The sequence below is a fragment of the Callionymus lyra genome, chromosome 16, assembly GCF_982586985.1.
Source record: "Callionymus lyra chromosome 16, fCalLyr1.hap1.1, whole genome shotgun sequence".
Classification (NCBI taxonomy): Eukaryota; Metazoa; Chordata; class Actinopteri; order Syngnathiformes; family Callionymidae; genus Callionymus; species Callionymus lyra.
The window spans coordinates 16,504,445-16,527,247 of NC_141833.1; the positions used below are offsets into that span (position 1 = coordinate 16,504,445).

At 43.8% G+C, this 22,803-nt stretch overlaps 2 protein-coding genes across 4 annotated transcripts; one reads left to right on the plus strand and one right to left on the minus strand.

The window, feature by feature from the left end:
- Positions 1-4,476: 4,476 nt before the first annotated feature.
- Positions 4,477-11,730, minus strand: LOC148063962 (arylsulfatase I-like). Of its 2 annotated transcripts, none has more exons than XM_087811468.1 (11): positions 11,587-11,730; positions 11,061-11,256; positions 10,148-10,287; positions 9,914-10,063; positions 9,777-9,851; positions 8,429-8,603; positions 8,119-8,355; positions 6,854-7,000; positions 6,379-6,544; positions 5,304-5,701; positions 4,477-5,239 (listed from the first exon to the last, which is right to left on the minus strand). In XM_087811468.1, exons 2-11 carry the CDS (start codon positions 11,208-11,210, stop codon positions 4,814-4,816), a joined length of 2,064 nt encoding a protein of 687 aa, XP_087667594.1. In that variant the 5' UTR covers positions 11,211-11,256; positions 11,587-11,730; the 3' UTR covers positions 4,477-4,813. The 2 variants fall into 2 exon arrangements, with proteins under 2 accessions (XP_087667594.1, XP_087667592.1); XM_087811466.1 differs by having other exon boundaries at positions 5,304-5,704.
- Positions 11,731-14,183: 2,453 nt separating this feature from the next.
- On the plus strand, positions 14,184-22,803 carry LOC148063963 (uncharacterized). Of its 2 annotated transcripts, none has more exons than XM_087810437.1 (10): positions 14,184-14,301; positions 15,474-15,523; positions 18,689-18,765; positions 18,826-18,914; positions 19,082-19,192; positions 19,872-19,935; positions 21,067-21,504; positions 21,568-22,324; positions 22,382-22,473; positions 22,602-22,803. In XM_087810437.1, the coding sequence occupies exons 1-10, from the start codon at positions 14,197-14,199 to the stop codon at positions 22,634-22,636; spliced, it is 1,818 nt and encodes a 605-aa protein (XP_087666563.1). In that variant the 5' UTR covers positions 14,184-14,196; the 3' UTR covers positions 22,637-22,803. The 2 variants fall into 2 exon arrangements, with proteins under 2 accessions (XP_087666563.1, XP_087666564.1); XM_087810438.1 differs by having other exon boundaries at positions 22,391-22,473.

Here is a 22,803-nt window from a genome sequence, read left to right on the forward strand (position 1 = left end):
CACGCATAAAAAGAATGCACACGCGCACAGATAAAACGAATGCGCACGCATACAACGAATGCGCACGCATACAACGAATGCGCACGCATAAAACGAAAGCGCACGCATACAACGAATGCGCACGCATAAAACGAAAGCGCACACGCACGCATAAAACTAATGCGCACGCATAAAACAAATGCGCACGCGCAAAACGGATGCGCACGCATAAAAATATATATAAAAATGTATGAAGTTAAAAAATATAGAAATAAATTAACAATATTAAATTTATTTTATTTAAAAATGTATGAAGTTTAAAAATATAGAAATAAATTGCGCGTGCATAAAACGAATGCTCACACGCACGCATACAACGAATGCACACGCGCACGCATAAAACGAATGCACACGCGCACGCATACAACGAATACGCACACATAAAACGAATGCGCCCACGCACGCATACAACGAATGCGCACGCATAAAACGAATGCGCACACGCACGCATAAAACGAATGCGCACGCATAAAAAGAATGCACACGCGCACAGATAAAACGAATGCGCACGCATACAACGAATGCGCACGCATACAACGAATGCGCACGCATAAAACGAAAGCGCACGCATACAACGAATGCGCACGCATAAAACGAAAGCGCACACGCACGCATAAAACTAATGCGCACGCATAAAACAAATGCGCACGCGCAAAACGGATGCGCACGCATAAAAATATATATAAAAATGTATGAAGTTAAAAAATATAGAAATAAATTAACAATATTAAATTTATTTTATTTAAAAATGTATGAAGTTTAAAAATATAGAAATAAATTGCGCGTGCATAAAACGAATGCTCACACGCACGCATACAACGAATGCACACGCGCACGCATAAAACGAATGCACACGCGCACGCATACAACGAATACGCACACATAAAACGAATGCGCCCACGCACGCATAAAACGAATGCGCCCACGCACGCATAAAACTAATGCGCACGCGCACGCATAAAACGAATGCGCACGCATAAAACGAATGCGCACGCGCACGCATAAAACGAATGCGCACGCATAAAACGAATGCGCACGCACACGCATAAAACAAATGCGCACGCATAAAACGAATGCGCACGCACACGCATAAAACGAATGCGCACACATAAAACGAATGCGCACGCGCACACATAAAACGAATGAGCACGCATAAAACGAATGCGCACGCATAAAACGAATGTGCACGCGTAAAACGAATGCGTAACGCACACACATAAAACGAATGCGCACACATAAAACGAATGCACACGCGCACGCATAAAACGAATGAGCACGCATAAAACGAATGCGCACGCATAAAACGAATGTGCACGCGTAAAACGAATGCGCACGCATAAAACGAATGCGCACGCGCACGCATAAAACGAATGCGCACGCGCACACATAAAACGCACGCATAGAACGAATGCACACGCGCACGCATAAAATGAATGAGCACGCATAAAACGAATGCGCACGCGCACGCATAAAACGAATGCGCACGCATAAAACGAATGCGCACGCGCACGCATAAAACGAATGCGCAGGCATAGAACGAATGCGTACGCGCACAGATAAAACGAATGCGTACGCGCACAGATAAAACGAATGTGCACACTAAAAACGAATGCGCACGCATTCAACGAATGCGCACGCATAAAACTAATGCGCACGCGCACGCATAAAACGAATGAGCACGCATAAAACGAATGCGCACGCATAAAACGAATGCGCACGCATAAAACGAATGCGCACGCATAAAACGAATGCGCACGCGCACGCATAAAACGAATGCGCACGCATAAAACGAATGCACACGCGCACAGATAAAACGAATGCGCACGCATACAACGAATGCGCACGCATAAAACGAATGCGCACACGCACGCATAAAACGAATGCGCACGCATAAAACGAATGCGCACGCATAAAAAGAATGCACACGCGCACAGATAAAACGAATGCGCACGCATACAACGAATGCGCACGCATACAACGAATGCGCACGCATAAAACGAAAGCGCACGCATACAACGAATGCGCACGCATAAAACGAAAGCGCACACGCACGCATAAAACTAATGCGCACGCATCAAACAAATGCGCACGCGCACGCATAAAACAAATGAGCATGCATAAAACGAATGCGCACACGCACGCATAAAACGAATGCGCACGCATAAAACGAATGCGCACGCACAAAACGAATGCGCACGCACACGCATAAAACAAATGCGCACGCATAAAACGAATGCGCACGCGCACGCAGAAAACGAATGCGCACGCGCACGCATAAAACGAATGCGCACGCGCACGCATAAAACGAATGCGCACACGCACACATAAAACGAATGCGCACGCATAAAACGAATGCGCACGCGCACGCATAAAACGAATGCGCACGTGCACGCATAAAACGAATGCGCACGCGCATAAAACAAATGCGCACGCATAAAACGAATGCACACGCATAAAACGAATGCGCACGCGCACACATAAAACGCACGCATAGAACGAATGCACACGCGCACGCATAAAATGAATGAGCACGCATAAAACGAATGCGCACGCGCACGCATAAAACGAATGCGCACGCATAAAACGAATGCGCACGCGCACGCATAAAACGAATGCGCAGGCATAGAACGAATGCGCACGCGCATAAAACAAATGCGCACGCATAAAACGAATGCGCACGCATAAAACGAATGCGCACGCATAAAACGAATGCGCACGCGCACGCATAAAACGAATGCGCACGCGCACACATAAAACGCACGCATAGAACGAATGCACACGCGCACGCATAAAATGAATGAGCACGCATAAAACGAATGCGCACGCGCACGCATAAAACGAATGCGCACGCATAAAACGAATGCGCACGCGCACGCATAAAACGAATGCGCAGGCATAGAACGAATGCGTACGCGCACAGATAAAACGAATGCGTACGCGCACAGATAAAACGAATGTGCACACTTAAAACGAATGCGCACGCATTCAACGAATGCGCACGCATAAAACTAATGCGCACGCGCACGCATAAAACGAATGAGCACGCATAAAACGAATGCGCACGCATAAAACGAATGCGCACGCATAAAACGAATGCGCACGCATAAAACGAATGCGCACGCGCACGCATAAAACGAATGCGCACGCATAAAACGAATGCACACGCGCACAGATAAAACGAATGCGCACGCATACAACGAATGCGCACGCATAAAACGAATGCGCACACGCACGCATAAAACGAATGCGCACGCATAAAACGAATGCGCACGCATAAAAAGAATGCACACGCGCACAGATAAAACGAATGCGCACGCATACAACGAATGCGCACGCATACAACGAATGCGCACGCATAAAACGAAAGCGCACGCATACAACGAATGCGCACGCATAAAACGAAAGCGCACACGCACGCATAAAACTAATGCGCACGCATAAAACAAATGCGCACGCGCACGCATAAAACAAATGAGCATGCATAAAACGAATGCGCACACGCACGCATAAAACGAATGCGCACGCATAAAACGAATGCGCACGCACAAAACGAATGCGCACGCACACGCATAAAACAAATGCGCACGCATAAAACGAATGCGCACGCGCACGCAGAAAACGAATGCGCACGCGCACGCATAAAACGAATGCGCACGCGCACGCATAAAACGAATGCGCACACGCACACATAAAACGAATGCGCACGCATAAAACGAATGCGCACGCGCACGCATAAAACGAATGCGCACGTGCACGCATAAAACGAATGCGCACGCGCATAAAACAAATGCGCACGCATAAAACGAATGCACACGCATAAAACGAATGCGCACACATAAAACGAATGCGCACGCGCACGCATAAAACGAATGAGCACGCATAAAACGAATGCGCACGCATAAAACGAATGTGCACGCGTAAAACGAATGCGCACGCATACAACGAATGCGCACGCGCACGCATAAAAAGAATGCGCACGCGCACGCATAAAACGAATGCGCACGCGCACACATAAAACGCACGCATAAAACAAATGCGCACGCGCACGCATAAAACGAATGCGCACGCGCACACATAAAACTGGATTTAGATCAGGGGTCACCAATGTGGTGCCAATGCAGGGCCGGGTCTAGACAGGCATGTATGAAGGGGCAGCCACAAATCTTTAGGGAGCACAACATTTATTTGAGGGGGCCAGGCCCCCTCTTGCCCCTGCCTAGACCCGGCCCTGTGCTCAAATAAAAAAGAAAATCGATTTAAATGATTCACTTTATGCAAAAGTTCACTCACTGTATCTCTGTTTTTTTTTTGTGATATTAAGAACTTTGACCCTCGAGGAATACTTTGGTTTAACAAGGGATGGACGGGAGGCGACACAAGATGGCGCTGTGTACCTGCCGTAAAGCTAGTCAGAGGTTTGAAGAACAAACAAAATACTTCAGTAACTCAAACTTTATTTAAAAAAAAAAAAGAAAGCGTTAATGAAGACGTCATCAACGTTGTGAAAACGTTCATTGTTCCGCCATTTTTGGTCGTCGCTGTACCTCGTCTGAAGAAGCTACGCTAGTAAAAACAATTCACATTCCGACGGCGTCCAGTTTCTTCTCCGTAGATGACCTCCGCGAGGTCACATGGTCGTAATATAAAGTACAAAGTTTCGCTCAGGAAACGCTAGAGTTGCTAATAAAGTCGCGTCTGAAGTTTCCACTTGTCGTCGTGTCGAAGGTCAAAGGTGAGAAGGTTCTCACGGTTTCCAACCATTCACAGCTTCTCGTCAGATCCGGTTGGACATCATCCGCGTGTTCAGGTTCAGGAAGAAGGACTTGAGTTTACAGAGTCTGCACTTCTTCTTCGTGTTCTTCGCGTCCTCTTCCTTGTCGTAGACGCTGAGGTTCTTCTCGTCTTCCCGCCCTTCGTCTTCGTCCTCGTCCTCCCACGGCACCCAGGCGCCGCCGTGCCTGCTGGGATCCGCCCGCGGGTCGTCCGGCGGGAAGTGGACCGGCACCGCCGTCTGGTTGTAGTAGGCGAGTCTGGCCAGCAGGCGGCGCACGACGTCGGGCCTCTGGTCGGCGAGGTCGTGGCGCTCGTAGGGGTCGCCCGTGATGTTGAAGAGCCACACGTTCTTGCTGGCGGCGGATTTCTGGAACTTGGAAATGGATCGTTCCAGGTTCCACCAGCGACCCACCAGCGAGGGAAGAACCTGTGGACCCAATGTAGACTAGAAAACGGACAACATCGTGGGGTGAGTAAAGTAATCACAGTACCTGCTGGGGGACCCAGTCCCCGTGACCCGGGTCTCCCGTCAGCAGCTTCCAGTCTCCGACCCGAATGGCCGCCTGGATCGTGGTGTCCCAGAGATCCTGGTATGAGCGCTGAGCAGATTCCAGGTGGTTCTCCGACTGGGTCGCGTTCTGGTTTTGGGGCGACGACGACCTTTTGGATCTCAAAGGGCGTCTGGGCTTCAGTTTCACGGTCAGAGTTTGGTTGACATACTTGGTTTTCCTGATGTTGGTTTTCAGTTTGGACCTCTTGGGCACGACGGCTTTGGACTTCTTTGACTTGTTCATCCGGAATCTTTGCTTCGCCTTTTTCTTCAGGAACTTCTTTGCCTTTTTTTTCTTCTTCTTCACCTTCTTAACAGGTGGACTCTTGGTCCTTCTCACTGCTGGACAAACAGAGGCAGAAGTGACTGATCCGGTCATGGACTTAGTAACACCTGAAGAACCACGGGTCCACTTTTTCTCCAGAGTCTGGATCTAACTTGTTGAGACGTTCAAAGAACTTTTTAAATTGAGGCTTCAACACGATCTGGTTCTCGTGGTCGGACACGAGCGAAAATCATTTTTGACAGTTTCTTGTTTTCATCACTTGAACTCCTCCACTGGAACCACATTTTCCACAGCTGGAATGTCACCACGGATCACAAGAACGGACCTTGAAAGCCCGGGGGAGACAGGATTTATTTTTCTCCTGTGGAATGTTGCTCAGAACGAGGGACTCGGAACAGTTGTGACATTTTTTAACTTCCATCAGTTACTAAACAAAGCGCAGGCTCCTATAAAAGGAGTCGGGAAGGGTTGTAAGGTACGAGAACAGTTTCGTTGGAACCTTCTGCAGGACTTCTTGAGGGCAACCCTAGCTCCTGATGGTCAGATCTCAATATGGATCCCTCACTTTAGAACCAAAACAGACTCTTGACGTCAAAGATTTAATGTCTCCGAGTTCAGGGTTCCATCCCTCGGGGAACATTCTTTCAACGTGGACCAGAAGTCCAAGAGGCACGACCTTAAGAAGACCCAACAATCCTTCTAATGTGACTGACGTGAGGTCCCTTCTCACCTGGTTTCTGTCGGCCCCCCAGGGGTCCGTCGGCGCTGGCGGCCCACTTCGCCTTCAGAGCCGAGGGCTTGTGAAGGGGGTCGATGTTGTGCAGGATCTCCTGACGGGGCGACTCCTTCCCCTCGCTGATGGTGGACCACACGTCGAAGCCGTCCAGACCCGAGCTCTGTCGGGAAAAACACACAGAGACTTTTACGACGCTGGCTTCAGAACTTAAGAGCCGGAGCAGCTCTTAGGAGTCTCAGTCTGAGGATCAGTGAAAAGACTTGTCTCCGGGGGCGACGACAGTTTAATGCTCTCTGGGAAAAAAAATCCTTCCACCAGGACGAGTCACAACAATGTCTGGAAACTTTCGCTCATTAGTGAGTCGTGTTGACTCGGAACCTCGTGACGGCGTCGGTGAGACATTTAAAAAAAAAACGATGTGCAAACACGGCCCCCGGTTAAATATTTATCCTTAAAAAGTTCCACTGACCTCGCTGACGTTCCCTCCGGCCAGACCCACCAGGGTGGGGAACCAGTCGGTGATGTGGACCAGGGCCTTGGAGACGCGGCGCCGGCGCCTCAGGAGGGGACTGTGGACGAACCCCACGCCGCGGACGCCGCCCTCCCAGTATGTCCCCTAGGAGACAAAAAAAGGGGGTCGGATTAAGTAAGTAAGTAAGTAAGTAATTTATATTTTTATAGTGCTTTTCCAGACCAGGGTCACGAAGCGCTTAAACAATCAAAACAATATTCAATAAAGTATATACTTTAAATATCAAGATAAAACTGAGAAACACAACAGGAGTTCCAGAAAATCAAGGAAAAGCCTGAACAAATAGAAACATCTTAAGATGTTTCTTGAAGGAGTCAGTAGATCCATCAAGCGCAAAGATAGAGGAAGATCGTTCCAAAGCTTAGGAGCAACAGCCTGAAAAGATTTCTCTCCTCCTGGTCCTGAGCCGTGTGCGTGGAACCATAAGTAGATTCTGATCCACAGACCTCAGAGCCCGAGCTGGGGTGTAAGGCTGGATCAGATCACTGATGTAAGGAGGAGCCTGACCATGAATAGATCTGAAAGTAAGAACCAGAATTTTAAAGTTGATCCTGAAAGAAACTGGAAACCAGTGAAGAGTTTTAAGGATCGGAGAAATGTGAGTTCTTCTACTAGAGCGGGTCAGAATTCTTTCTGAATCAACTGCAGGTGAGACAGATCCTTCTTGTTAAGACATGAAAACAAACTGTTACAATAGTCCAGACGAGAAGAAACAAACGCATGGATTACAAGCTCCAGATCATGTCTGGTCAGTTTTCTGCAGTGTCGAACAAGAGACATGTCTTTATCAAATACAACACCCAGGTTTCTCAGGCTCAGTTTAACAGACTGACCTAAGTCACCCAAGTAATGACTCAACCCTGGAATCTTATCATCAGGAGCAATCACCAGAGTTTCAGTTTTGTCCACATTTAGCTGTAAAGTGTTTTCACTCAGACACTGTTTGATTTCTAGCAAACAATTGACTAAGCTGTTCAGCCTCTGGGGCTCAGTTGGATCAAAAGAGCAGTAGAGCAGGATGTCATCAGCAAAAATGTGACAGAAGAAACATCTGGAAATCTCTGAATGATTTTACCGAGGGGAATCAAGTACAGAAAAAACAATAAAGGACCCAGAACAGAACCTTGAGGGACTCCACACAACAGATCATTAAGGGTTAAGGGTCATCCTTGATTGGTTGGGGAAAAGGCGACTGTCTTTACCTTGCGGCCTCGCAGTGGCCAGTTGCTGCCGCCGGTGAACGGCTGCGCCCCGTTGTCCGTGGAGTAGACGATGACGCTGTTCCGGTAGAACCCGTACTTCCGGAGAGCGTAGGTCACGTTACGAACAGCTTCGTCCACCGTCGACACCATGGCGGAGAACTTCCTCCGGGCCAGGTTGGCCATGTCCCGGTACGGGTAGATGTAGGACTTCGGCGGGTGCAGGGGCGTGTGGACCGCCTGGAGGAGGGGAGGGGAGGATTGAGACAATTCTACAAGGATTTGAACCAGCAACCTTCAGCAAACGTGGCACCTGCAGGGAGAGCAGCAGGAACAGGGGGCGCCGCGTCGGGTCGTGGCTCTCCAGGATCTTGCGGGCCCTCTGGGTGAAGAGCGCAGTGGAGTACTTGCCCTCGTGGCCCCAGGCCACGCCCTCGTCGCCGTGGAGGTCGTAGCCGCAGACGCCGGGGCCGTCGCACGACACGTAGCTGCAAGACATCCGTGACGGATTTGTTTCTCAAAACATGCATCTTTCATTAGAAGTCTGTCGCAACGTCTCCGGCGCGAGTCACGTGACTTCGTTTGAACTCCGGAGCCAAAGACGTCGGCGCTCGTCTGTGAGATCAGATCCAGATGTTATCGCTCGGATCGCAGGGTCTTCGTTTATCTTTCGCTCGGAACATGTTTACAGATGTGGTCGCATGACGTCGTCCACACGTGTTCGCCAGTCGTGAGGACGAGTTACAGTTTATTAGAGGAAATAAAACTGACAAATGTTGACGATGACAACTACACTACATCATCAACTTTGTACTTTGAAAAGAAGTAATTACAAATAAAACGTTTATTAAATAAACATTTGCATAAAACTGCAAAAGTATTTGCAAATATATGAAGAAATTAAGTTAGTAATTAAAATAAAAGTATATCTAAAAATATATGAAGTTTAAAAATATAGAAATACATTAAAAAATATATATATATATATTTAAAAATGTTTGAAGTTTACAAATATAGAAATACATAAATAAAAAGAATTATTAATTATATTTAAAAAATATATGAAGTTTAAAAAAATTCAATAAAGTATATTTATAAATGTATGAAGTTTAAAAGATAATCAACTTTCATTTTTTTTATTTTTAATTACAAAATGTATAAAGTTTAAATTAAATCTATGAATATGAAAATCAAAAATGAATATATTACACAAAACGTCTATTAAAACTGAAAGAATTATTAAAAGAATTGAAAAAGATTGAATAAAAATGAAAAAAATATATTTATAAAAAATGTAGTTTTGAAAAGTTTCAATTATAATTAAATGTATGAATATGAAAAGAAAAAACGAATAAAAAGGATATTAAAACTGCATAATTATTCAAATATATTGAATAAAAAACACAACATATAATAAACAATATGAATTAACTAATCAAATTAAAGAAGATTTAATTATTAACTAAATGTATAATTCTTAAACGTTGAAAGAAAAAGGGATATTTTACAAAAAGTAAGGAATAAATTGAATAAAATTAATCATATTTTTTAAATAATTAGTTTGAGAAATTGAAAAGATAAATTAAATATAGAAATATTGAAAGATTAAAAAAAAGAAAGAACCACTTTTAACATGAATTAATTTCATTAGTTTTATTCACCTGTAATAATCCACACTTCCCGTCAAGGAGCCGAAGAAGGAGTCGAAGCCCTTCCTGGTGGGCAGGCAGGCCTTCCTGTTGGGACAAACCGGATCCAGATGTCGTTTGAGGGTCTCGACCCACAGACCTGGTCTCACCTGTGGAAGCCGAGGTGCCACTTGCCCACCATGTGTGTGGCGTAGCCGGCCTGCTGGAGCCTCTCGGGCAGCGTGTCCATGTGGGCCGGCAGACAGCTGGGCTGCCGGGGCCGGATGATGGAGTGCTGCAGGCCCGTGTGGATCTGGTACCTGAGACCAGAACCAGAGAGAGACCGGGTCGCTCTTAAAAAGCTTGTGTCCGGACACGTCACTCGACTCATGAGTCCGACATACCTGCCGGTCAGCAGCTGACTGCGGGACGGGGTGCAGATGGGCTGGACGTAGTAGTTCTCCAGCTTCACGCCCTCGGCCGCCAGCTTGTCCAGGGTCGGGGACTTGATGGTGGGGTTGTGGTAGCCGATGTCGTTGAAGCCCTGCAGCCACCAGTGTTTTATTTTGACAATAATGTATCGATATTCAAAGGCAATGTAGAGCAATGTAGTTCTTTTATAGTTTATATTTCAAATGTACAATTAAAATGCAAATATCCACAGTGTTTGTTCATCTTTGTGTTGCTATTGAACTTTCGTCCACTAGAGGGTAGAAACACCGTTGAAGGAACAATAAAATCCTGGCGATGACTGAGGATGAGAGGATACAGTCGACTCCAGCAGCTTTTAAAGCTGATGTTTGGGACATATTTTGGTTTTGAAAACAAATGAAAGCCGTTACGACTTCGTCAAGAGTCATGTGGTCTGTAAATTCTGGGTATGACTGAGGACGAGAGGATGCAGTGACTCCGGCAGTTTTTAAAAGGTGATGTTTGGGACTAATTTTGGTTTTAAAACAAATGAAAGTAGTTCCGACTTCGTCAAGAGTCATGTGGTCTGTAAATTCTGGGTATGACTGAGGATGAGAGGATACAGTCGACTCCAGCAGCTTTTAAAGCAGATATTTGTACATACTTTGGTTTCAAAACAAATGAAAGCAGTTACGACTTCATCAAGAGTCATGTGGTCTGTAAATTCTGCAAAACCAGAGTCAAGTACTCGACAATACTACACAAATATACTTGTTACTACAGTATCACGATATGTTGTATCATTGTTCCTAGTATTGTGATACTAATTGTATCGCCAGATTCTCGCCGACACACTCCACTAACGGGACGGACCAGGACTCGTCTGCGTCCGTGGGACTCGCCTACCTGGTCGTCGATGAGGATGAAGATGATGTGCGGCTGGTTCTTCGGCGACGACGGCGAGGTCGCATGGTTCCCCGGGTCCTGGTTCTGGTCGGCCGCACACCAGCCAGAGCCCAGGGCGAGGACGAGCAGAGTGACCCGGAACGACTGCATCCTTTCGAAGAGTCCAGGTGAGGGCGCTAGTCTGCCATGGATACGACTGTGGAGAAGATGCTTCAGACTCTGAGAGGCTTTTAACTTGAAGGAGCCAAAAAGTTAAAAACACACGACCACAGAGGGGCCCCCGGACCAGACTTTGGAAATGCCGTTTTGGATCCTGAAGCTGCAGAAATCTTCACAAAAAGTTTTTATAAATGTTCAGATCTTGGGTCTCAACATCTGAGATCAATCCTGGATCAAAGTGCTGACTCTGCAGAGCTGCTGTCAGTCCCGACCACCTCTCGTGACGTCATCAGCAAACATCAGACACGAACGTCAGCGAATTTAATTTAAATACCTTCAATTTAAAGGCCAAGGAGTCAATAACTACCTCGAGCGGATCAGTGGAGGCGCGGATCCTCCTCTTCCCTTCTGCCGTCTTTCTTCTCCTTCACTTCATCCTCCGCCTGCAGTTCTCTTCGGGTTTTGGGAAAAGTTTCTACAAGACGCCGCATGTCCTCAAGTTTCTCCGGGTCCTCCCTCAGTCCCAGAGCCGGAGCGCAGGCAGGCTGCAGGCGTGACCGCGCACTGGCTTCCGGCGGGACCCGTCAGAGTAAAAACTATGAAAACAGACGTTTTAAAATAAACGCACGTCTGTTCAATTCGAGTTTATTAAAAGTCCAAAAATATTTATGAAAACAAATAACGTACAGAAAATTAAAATGTAAACATCCCTGATGTTTTTACAATTGATATTGATTTCCCAGTATATTTTCTCTACAATCATTTAGTAAATTATATAATTTACTGAGCCAGTTCATACGTATTTATTTTATTTTAGATTTTACACTTAACTTCAAAGCCTTTATTTCTATCCACGGTCACGCCAACTCCTTCATCTGTTTTATTTTGAAGGAGTCGAAGCGCCTCTTGCCCCCGGTGCGAGGTAGATCTCGCCAGCTTGACTCTCGCGAGACTCGCTATAAAAACCACGATCCATAAACAGCGTGCACGCGCGTCAGTCCGGTTTCGTCCGGGAATCGGTCCCGCTGTGAGGAGCGAAGGGAACCGACTGGACCGGAACCAGCTGGATTCAATGTCTCCAGCGTTAAGTGTTTGATGAGGAGCTGCGTCAAGTCCCAGTGACGTCACGAATCGGGTCACAAGCCCGTCCTGAATGTTTTTGGGCGGAACCGAGTGAAAGTGTTAAACTGTCTTAAAGTCTTAAAGTGTGAAGAATGTTGAATAATCGAACACTTTTCAGATTATATTCATTATTTTCGTGTGTTTTTATTTCACGATCTTCGGAATATTTGAGGTTCTTAAAGAAAATACCTCAGTGTGTTTCTGCGGCTTTTACTTAGTTTCGAATGTATTTATTCATTTTACTTAAAAAAACAACTTTAAATTGAGTTGTAATCATTTTAATTCTTCTACGACGACCTTTATATATATATTTTTAACTTTCTTTTTTTCCTCTCAATTTTATTTTCAACGTCATTACTATATATTTATATAATATAATTAAGTAAGTAAGTAAGTAATTATTATTTGTATAGCGCTTTTCCAGACCAGGGTCACAAAGCGCTTAAACAATAAAAAAAACATTCAACAAAATATATACTTTAAAGGTCAAGATAAAACTGATAACACAACAGGAGTTCCAGAAATTCAAGGAAAAGCCTGAACAAATAAAAACGTCTTAAGATGTTTCTTGAAGGAGTCAGTAGATCCATCAAGCGCAAAGAGAGAGGAAGATCGTTCCAAAGCTTAGGATCAACAGTCTGGAAGGATTTCTCTCCTCATGTTCAGGAACCATCAGTAGATTCTGATCCACAGACCTCAGAGCCCGAGCTGGGGTGTAAGGCTGGATCAGATCACAGATGGAAGGTCTGACCATGAATAGATCTGAAAGTAAGAACCAGAATTTTAAAGTTGATCCTGAAAGAAACTGGAAGCCAGTGAAGAGTTTTAAGGATCGGAGAAATGTGAGTTCTTCTACTAGAGCGGGTTAGAATTCTCGCTGCAGAGTTTTGAATCAACTGCAGACGAGACAGATCCTTCTTGTTATGACATGAAAATAAACTGTTACAATAGTCCAGACGAGAAGAAACAAACGCATGGATTACAAGCTCCAGATCATGTTCAGACAACATTTTCCTAAGAGATTAGAGATTTTTATCAGTTGAAGGAAACAGTTTCTGGTCAGTTTTCTGCAGTGTTGAACTAGAGACATGTCTTTATCAAATACAACACCCAGGTTTCTCAGGCTCAGTTTGACAGACTGACCTAAGTCACCCAAGTACTGACTCAACCCTGGAACCTTATCTTCAGGAGCAATCACCAGAGTTTCAGTTTTGATATGACTATTTATATAACTACATTTTAAAAGCTTAAATGCTTCTATACATTTTAATTAATCATCACATTGATTTTTATTTTAATTGTATATTTTTATTGTCATTATATTGTGTATGTAAACAGAATATATTTTTTCTAACTACATCAGCCTATTTAATTTTTATGGATCACAATTACTTTTGTTTATATATATACTAAACTACATAGTGTTTTCTCACAAAAATATACCTTTTTTATTTCAATCCAATATTTTTAATGAACTAATAAACAGATAAATGTGTTAAAAATATATGTTTTCATTGTTATTTCCTTCTCAATGTGTCGCATTAAAACGCTAACAAAATCGTCTCATTCTTCCTGGAGCCACTAGGTGGCGCATGTTCCTGTTAATAAAATAGATTCATTTAAATCAAATGTTTCAATTTGTAATTTTAAAGTTTGAACTTAAACAACAACTTCAATAAAAAATCTTCCAAACAGACGCTGTTTTTGCATCTGTCTCGTAGAATACATTACCCAGAGTGCCTTGCAGGAGGAGGGGGGGGCGTAGCTGGGCACACGCACGCTGGCGCGCGCAGGGGAATAGTGAGTGTGCAGTGACGCGTGCGTGAGTGTGAGAGACTCACTCTTCAGCTCCATCATGGACAGCGAACAGGACGAAACTCTTCTGTGTCTCATCGTTCAGCATCTGAAGCTGCGAGGCTTCATGAAGGCCGCGAGGAAGCTGGAGAAACACCTGAGCCAGGTGAGTGACGTCACAGTGTGTGTATGTGTGTGTGTCAGTAATTAAGTAAGTAATTAGTATTTATAGACTGCTTTTCTGGACCAGGTTACAAAGCGCTTATCTCTCTGTGTGTGTGTTTGTGTATATGTGTCTTTGTGTATGTGTATATGCATGTGTGTCTTTGTGTGTGTATGTGTGTCTTTTTGTGGGTGTATGTGCATGTGTGTCTTTGTGTGTGTGTTTGTGCATATGTGTCTTTGTGTATGTGCATGTGTGTCTTTGTGTGTGTGTATGTGTGTCTTTTTGTGGGTGTATGTGCATGTGTGTCTTTGTGTGTGTGTATGTGTGTCTTTTTGTGGGTGTATGTGCATGTGTGTCTTTTTGTGTTTGTATGTGCACGTGTGTTTCTGTGTGTGTATGTGCATGTGTGTTTCTGTGTTTGTATGTACATGTGTGTTTCTGTGTGTGTATGTACATGTGTGTTTCTGTGTGTGTATGTACATGTGTGTTTCTGTGTCCCTCTCTCTGTGTGTGTGTGTGTCTCTGTGTGTGTTTGTGCATGTGTGTGTCCCTCTCTGTGTATGTCTCTCTGTGTATATGGCTGCATGTCTCTGTGTCTGTATGTGTGTGTCCCTCTCTTTCTTTGTGTGTGTGTGTGTGTCTGCATGTGTGTATGTGTATGTTCCTGCCATTTCCATGTGCATGTTTCGAGTGAATAAAATATTAATCCTGAGCCATTTTCGAAAACATGGAAGATTCAGAGCGAAGCTGAACCTACTACACACACTCGGACACGGACACACACACACACACACACACACACACACAAACACACAGAGGGGGAGACACACACACACAGGAACATACACACACAGAGAGGGACACACTCACAGACACACAAAGATAGTGTCACCCACAGAGATACACACACACAGATAAAACACACACAAACCAACACACATATTCTTGCTGGTGTGTATTTGGTACATGGATTTTGTTCTCAAGTGAGGGAGCGGTTGAAGGTGCAATGTCGTCTGTTAGAGACGTGGAGTGGATCTGATGCTGCTGAACATCTTCCTGCTGCTCCGTCTAGAAGCCGCGGACAGGAAATGAGTTTCTCTCGCCTGCAGCTTCACTTCCTGTACGTTCGGGAATGTTGTCGACTGGTCTCAGATCTGCTGCTTCTGTTGCAGGTGCAGGAGCCAGAGTTCAGCCTGAACGACGTCTACCTCGCCTGGATCAGGTGAGCGGCGGCGCACACTGATGACATCATCACCGTTGGTCGTGCACTTAGAACAATAAACCTGTGGTTTGTGCGTTCGTTGTTCGGACTCGTGTCCGGATGTTCGGTCCAGAGTCTGCTGAGCGCGGCTGGCGCCGAGCCCGGTGCATTCTGGGTCACAGCCGCGGATTTAATGCATGACATCATGAGCGGAGTCAGCATGAAGGACACAAAGATGGCGGGATCGCGTGTGCGATCGTTGTGTAGTCGTCGTGACGAGAGCGAGTCCGACTGTTTAATTACTCGCAGGATCCTCAGGGTTCAGGGGTCGCAGGTGATCCTGAGTCGAGTTGTCGTGTCTCGCTCCGATGGTCATGTGACCTCAGGAATGTCGATGAACGTTGTCGTCGTTTTTTTGTTAACGACACTAATGAGGTGTTTTCATGTTGTGTTACTGTGTGACTCCATGTCTAGTTGTGTTACTGTTTTACTGTGTGTCTCCATGTCTAGTTGTGTTACAGTGTGTGTCCATGTCTAGCTGTGTTACAGTGTGTGTCCATGTCTAGTTGTGTTACAGTGTGTGTCCATTTCTAGTTGTGTTACAGTGTGTGTCCATGTCTAGTTGTTACTGTGTGTCTCCATGTCTAGTTGTGTAACTTTTGTGTCTCCATGTCTAGTTGTGTAACTGTGTCTCCATGTCTAGTTGTGTTACAGTGTGTCTCCGTGTCTAGTTGTGTTACTGTGTGTGTCCATGTCTAGTTGTGTAACTCTGTGTGTCCATGTCTAGTTGTGTAACTCTGTGTGTCCATGTCTAGTTGTGTAACTCTGTGTGTCCATGTCTAGTTGTTTAACTGTGTCTCCATGTCTAGTTGTGTAACTGTGTCTCCATGTCTAGTTGTGTTACTGTGTGTCTCCATGTCTAGTTGTGTTACTGTATGTTTCCATGTCTAGTTGTGTAACTTTTGTGTCTCCATGTCAAGTTGTGTAACTGTGTGTCTCCATGTCTAGTTGTGTTACAGTGTGTGTCCATGTCTAGCTTAGCTGTGTTACAGTGTGTGTCCATGTCTAGTTGTGTTACAGTGTGTGTCCATGTCTAGTTGTGTTACAGTGTGTGTCCATGTCTAGTTGTGTAACTCTGTGTGTCCATGTCTAGTTGTGTAACTGTGTGTCCATGTCTAGTTGTGTAACTGTGTCTCCATGTCTAGTTGTGTAACTGTGTGTCTCCATGTCTAGTTGTGTTACAGTGTGTCTCCATGTCTAGTTGTGTTACTGTGTGTCTCCATGTCTAGTTGTGTTACAGTGTGTGTCCATGTCTAGTTGTGTAACTCTGTGTGTCCATGTCTAGTTGTGTAACTCTGTGTGTCCATGTCTAGTTGTGTAACTGTGTCTCCATGTCTAGTTGTGTAACTGTGTCTCCATGTCTAGTTGTGTTACTGTGTGTCTCCATGTCTACTTGTGTTACTGTGTGTTTCCATGTCTAGTTGTGTAACTTTTGTGTCTCCATGTCAAGTTGTGTAACTGTGTGTCTCCATGTCTAGTTGTGTTACTGTGTCTGTCCATGTCTAGTTGTGTTACTGTGTCTGTCCATGTCTAGTTGTGTTACTGTGTCTGTCCATGTCTAGTTGTATTACTGTGTCTCCGTGTATAGTTGTGTAACTGTGTGTCTCCATGTCTAGTTGTGTAACTGTGTGTCTCCATGTCTAGTTGTATTACTGTGTCTGTCCATTTCTAGTTGTGTTACTGTGTGTGTCCATGTCTAGTTGTGTAACTGTGGGAATAAAGCGTCCTGAGCTACTGTGACCAAGAATCTCTTGTTTTGATGTTTTAAACGTAAAAATAAGAAGCAAATCCATGTGACGTAGAAAAACCAAAAACACCAAACTATCATGTAAAATAACGTAAAAAAACATTTCTAAGGGTTGTGTGGTTTTTTTAAAAAAACATGGAAAGTTGTAAAAATAACATAGAAAGTTTAAAAAAGAATGTAGAAAGTAGGTCTGCACGATATATCGAAAAAATATCTATCGCGATATTGTCACGTGTGCGATCATTTATAATTTTGTATAAATCAAGCATTAATTAAATGAGCACTTCGACCAATCAGTGTCTCGTTCTGTAAAGTTGTCAGTTTATACTTCTATGTCTCGTTGTCGTTTACGTCTCTGTCCGTCTGTGAACTTGCGCACTTTTCTTATAAGATCATGAACTTCCAAACAAGTGTAAACCTGTCCGTGTTCGCGGTATGCTAATGAGCTAAGTTGTTAGCATCAGGTCATTTATAAACATGTGTGTTTGTACAATATTTCGTAAATTATGTCGTTCAGTTGTTGAGCGTTAGAAGTGATATTTTTCTCCGATCATGTCGACACCGAAACGCGGGAATAAACGAAAGGGAAATATTGCGTCGTTTTCTTTATCCAAACCACCGGACCTACACTGCAGTACTCGCACCTGCACGTGCACACGGCTACAATTTTAGGCGAAAGAAAAAAATATCGCATTAATATCGATATCGTATTTTAAGTCACTAATATCGAATAGCACACATATTTCCAATATCTTGCAGCCCTAGTAGAAAGTTTTTAAAAATAATGTAAAAAGTAGTAAAGAATATAACATAAAAGCAGTAAAATAAAACATAGAAAGTTGTAATTATAACATAAATGGTTGTAAAAATTACGTAAAACTAATGTTAAAAGTTGTCAAAAAAGCGTAGAAAGTTGTTTAATTAATGTATAAAATAGTAAAATAACATAGAAAGTCCAAAAATAATTTAGAAAATAATAGAAAATGTCGTAGAAAGTAGTAAATATTATGTAGAAACTAGTAAAAATAGTAAAATTACATAGAAAGTCATAAAATAATTTAGAAAATAGTAAAAATAATGTAAACATTTTTAAAAGTGATGTAGAAAGTCATAAAATTACCATAAGAAGTTGCAAAAATAGCATTAAAAGCAGTAAAATAACATAAAATGTTGTACAAAACACAATTACAAAGCTGTACAAAAATATAGAAAGTTGTAAAAATACTGTAAAAAAGTTGTGATGTCTTTGTAATAACTGTCATTAAGTGGGACTCGTTGTGAGTCTCGTTACTTGAAGACAAAAAGTTGTGTGTCCTCGACCTGGTGTCGTCAACATGTTGTTTGTCGTCATGACGATGACGCTTGTGTGTGCTGTGCAGGTCGACCGCGGCGCCCCAAGACTCGGCGGCGCCTCCAGGAGTTGTTATGAACGGAGATGATCCAGAACCTCCTCATGGTGCGTTCAGGTTCCGGCGTGACTCGCACACAGACGCACAACTTGTGTTTTCGTTTCCAGAGAACGGAGTCCAGCACCGGGACGAGCCGGACCACCGACCGGAACCGCGGGTGCCTGAGAGCCGGCAGGAAGTGACATCACAGGTCCAGGTGAGTCCGGACGTCTGCTCGGCTTCCACTGCTGCTCTGTTGCCTCGGAGGCAGACGTGTTGCTTCAGCTCTTGTGTGAGGGCAGCGACGCAGAAGTGAGGCGTCTGTGTGCGTGAGAACCACAGACTCACAACTGGTGTGTAGCTCAACACACTTTTGTCCTGCAGCATGAAGACCCCGAACCCACCACAGTCCAGGACCTGTCTGAGGACCTGACCCAGGACCTGACCCCGGACCAGGACCAGGGCCAGGACAAGAACCAGGACCAGGACGAGCAGGCGAGTCGTTGTGGTTTTTCTGGTCCTGAACAAGAACAAGAAGTTCCCACGTGTCCTGAAGGCATCACACCCACATTCTCCACCTGTCAAGTCACGATTCATCAACGAAAAACATTGAAAATATTTTTCACTAGATAACAATAATAATAAAAAAAGTTTTTTAGTAATAAAGAGTGAAATTAAATACAGAAAAATGAATTAAAGGAAACATTTAATTTGTAAAAGGCAATAAAGTAAAATAAATATAAATATAAAAGTACCTGTGGAAAAGATAACTAAAATAAAAAATAATAACAAATATTTAAGTAATAAACTTAAAATGGAAAAAGTGGTAAAAAAAAAGGGAACAATTCTTTATTTTTGTTTTTATGTATAAAAAATACGATAAAATGCAGAGAAAAATATTTTAAATGAATAAATGTTAATATATCAAGTGTGGACTAAGAATATTTAAACATTTTTTTACAAACTATTATAAAATATATTAGAAAGTTTTGCCGCCAAAATGAATAAAAATGAAAATAATTCTTTTTTTTTTTTAAATATTTAAATAGTGTAAATTAATCATGAAAAAACTTTTACAGCCGGCTCGTCCAGTTCCTTTCGCCAGCGAGCAGCGTGTGTGTTTTGGACGCTTGTTTTATTTAGGGTCATGTGACCTTCTGTCCTTTGATTCCAGTCCGGCTCCACGACGACGCCGGCGCCGACCCAGACTGAGCCAGAGCAGGCCCCGCCCCCTGCAGGTGAGTGGACCAATGGGAGCGTCGGCGGCAAAGAATGTTACGTATGGAATCTTTACTGTCGTTCTCACGTCCTCGTGAGACTCACGAACTGATGCGAAGAGTTTGACGAGTCGAGTCATGAACGCAGTTTTACAAGGAAACGGCAGAAAATGAGAACAAAGTGAACAAAGATTTAGATGTTTGTGTTTATTTATTTGTGTGTAAACTCTTTGACGTTAAAGAATTTCTCCACCAGGGGATCAATACAGCATCGATTTATCTATTGGAACTCAAAGTAAAAGATAAATAAACTATATTGAAACATAATTTGTATATTTAAGTATAAGAAATTATAAGAAAAAAAGAAAACCCTTCGAAATACGTAAAGAAAAGTTGACAAAGAAATGAGTGGAATAAATAAAGCAATAAAAATGTTTTAAAATGGGAAAAATATACAAAACATGCTGGAAGAATTTTAAAATAATTTTAAGAAAAGAAATGCATAAAAAAAACAGAAAAAAAGAAAAAAAAAAGATATAGATAAAAATAAATAAATAAAATGCGTCAAATATGAAATGCAAAAAAATGGCCAAGAAAGAAAAATAGAAATGGACTAGTTTTAAAAAATATTTGAATATTTAAAGAGTGAACGTAAATATATATAAATTTGAACTTTTTTTTATTTTATAGTTTATATATACATGGTGGACTATACATTTAAATACGGAAAATCAATGAATAATGTTAATGTATTTATTTTGGTGAATTAAAATTAAATTTAAAAAATTGAAATAAATTGGACAATTTTGTTTTAATATATAAAAAATACGCTATAGGGAAGAGTTTTGAAAATAAATGTTTATATATGGAAAATGTATATATATATATATATATGTTAATTAAGAAATCAAAAAATAAATGAAAGGTGGGACGACATTAATGTAAATTTAAAAACGCAATTAAAAAATGTAAAAAGTGGAAATAAAATGCAGGAAAAACATACTAAAACACAGATAGACTTTTATTGTATAAAAAGTGTGGTTTTAAGTTGTTATAACTATTAAATGGTAAATACATTTAAGGATGTATAGAAAAGGATAAACAAATAAAACATAAAATAGAAAAGTTGTGTCACTCAAACTTCTGCTTCAGATCCAAGCACCGACTGCGCTCCAGAGTCATGTGGCCAGCAGGAGGCAGCAGAGGACCAGACGGTGATGGAGTCATGTGACCAGCAGGAGGCAGCAGAGGACCAGACAGTGATGGTGACAAGTGACCACCAGGAGGCAGCAGAGGATCAGACAGTGATGGTGACAAGTGACCAGCAGGAGGCAGCAGAGGACCAGACAGTGATGGTGACAAGTGACCACCAGGAGGCAGCAGAGGACCAGACAGTGATGGTGACAAGTGACCACCAGGAGGCAGCAGAGGACCAGACAGTGATGGTGACAAGTGACCACCAGGAGGCAGCAGAGGACCAGACAGTGATGGTGACAAGTGACCACCAGGAGGCAGCAGAGGACCAGACGGTGATGGAGACAAGTCACCAGCAGGAGGCAGCAGAGGACCAGACAGTGATTGAGGACGCAGGTGATCGAGCAGCTCTGACGTCTGTCTGACAGTAGAGCGTCTGTTCTGACCAACTGTCCTCAGATGCAGCTGAAGATCTGGACGCTGGACAACAACCAGCAGCAGAAGAAGACGTCCAGCAGGAGGCGACGGAGACAAACGAAGACCTGAACAACAACCACGAGAAGAAGAAGAAGAAGAGGAGGAAGAAGAAGAAGAAGACGGAGAGCGAGTCACTGAGCACAGACTCGACTCTGGAGTTGGTCAAAGAGAAGAGCGAAGAAGAAGAGGAACCGACGGAAGAAGCTCCAGCAAAGAAGGTGAAGAAGAGGAAGAAGACGGAGAGTGAGTCACTGAGCACAGACTCGACTCTGGAGTTGGTCAAAGAGAAGAGCGAAGAAAAAGAGGAGGAACCGACGGAAGAAGCTCCAGCAAAGAAGGTGAAGAAGAGGAAGAAGACGGAGAGCGAGTCACTGAGCACAGACTCGACTCTGGAGTTGGTCAAAGAGAAGAGCGAAGAACCGACGGAAGAGGCTCCAGCAAAGAAAGTGAAGAAGAGGAAGAAGGGGCGCAAGGAGGAGAAGGAGCGCGAGGAGGAGTGCGAGGAGGAGACGGAGTGTCCGGTCAAGAAGCAGAAAGAAGAGACGAGCGTCGACGAGCCCGAAGAGAAGGAGAAGAAGAAGAAGAAGAAAAAGAAGAAAGTGGTGCAGTGCGAGGAGCAGCCACAGGGGGGCGACAGCGCCTCAGAGATGGCGCTGCCAGATGAAAACGGTTCCAGCAAGAAGAGGATGAGGAAGAAGATGAGCAGGAAGAAGAGGAAGATGCTGATCGCCGTTAAGAGGTGAGTGATCACATGACCATCACATGACCGTCACATGACCGCCGTCTGATTGTGCAGGTGTTTTAGGAAAGTGCTGGTGACGGAACCACAGAAGAAGAAGAAGAAAGAAGTGGTGGAGGAGGTCGAGGCTCCAGCCGTCGTGAAGAAGAGTGAGTGAAGCTTCATTGACGCTCCAACAGGTGGCGCTGTCAGTCATATAGGACGTCTGTTCTCGGAGAAATACGACTTTCCTTCGTCTCGATGATCTGTCGACTCACTGGTCGTAATGTTTCGGCAGAGAGGAAGAGGCGAGCTGAGGCGCCGAGCGCGTGAGTGAAGCGACGCCGTCGACCTCTGACCTCTGGTTCTCCGATGACGTCATCACAGGACCATGTGACCTGCTGCAGCGTTCGAGTGTTCGGTTCAACGTTCGCCACCGACGCGACTGTTCGTTAACATCTTCATGTTTGTACACGTTTATCGTAAATAAAGAAAAATGT

Coding starts and splice junctions, on each gene's coding strand:
- LOC148063962 (XM_087811466.1), bottom strand. CDS start 11,210: ATGCAGTCGTTCCGGGTCACTCTGCTCGTCCTCGCCCTGGGCTCTGGC. Junction 10,288..11,060: donor TCATCCTCATCGACGACCAG/GTAGGCGAGTCC, acceptor TGGTGGCTGCAG/GGCTTCAACGACATCGGCTA. Junction 10,064..10,147: donor AGTCAGCTGCTGACCGGCAG/GTATGTCGGACT, acceptor TTCTGGTCTCAG/GTACCAGATCCACACGGGCC.
- LOC148063963 (XM_087810437.1), top strand. CDS start 14,197: ATGGACAGCGAACAGGACGAAACTCTTCTGTGTCTCATCGTTCAGCAT. Junction 15,524..18,688: donor GTCTACCTCGCCTGGATCAG/GTGAGCGGCGGC, acceptor TGTGCTGTGCAG/GTCGACCGCGGCGCCCCAAG. Junction 22,474..22,601: donor TCCAGCCGTCGTGAAGAAGA/GTGAGTGAAGCT, acceptor ATGTTTCGGCAG/AGAGGAAGAGGCGAGCTGAG.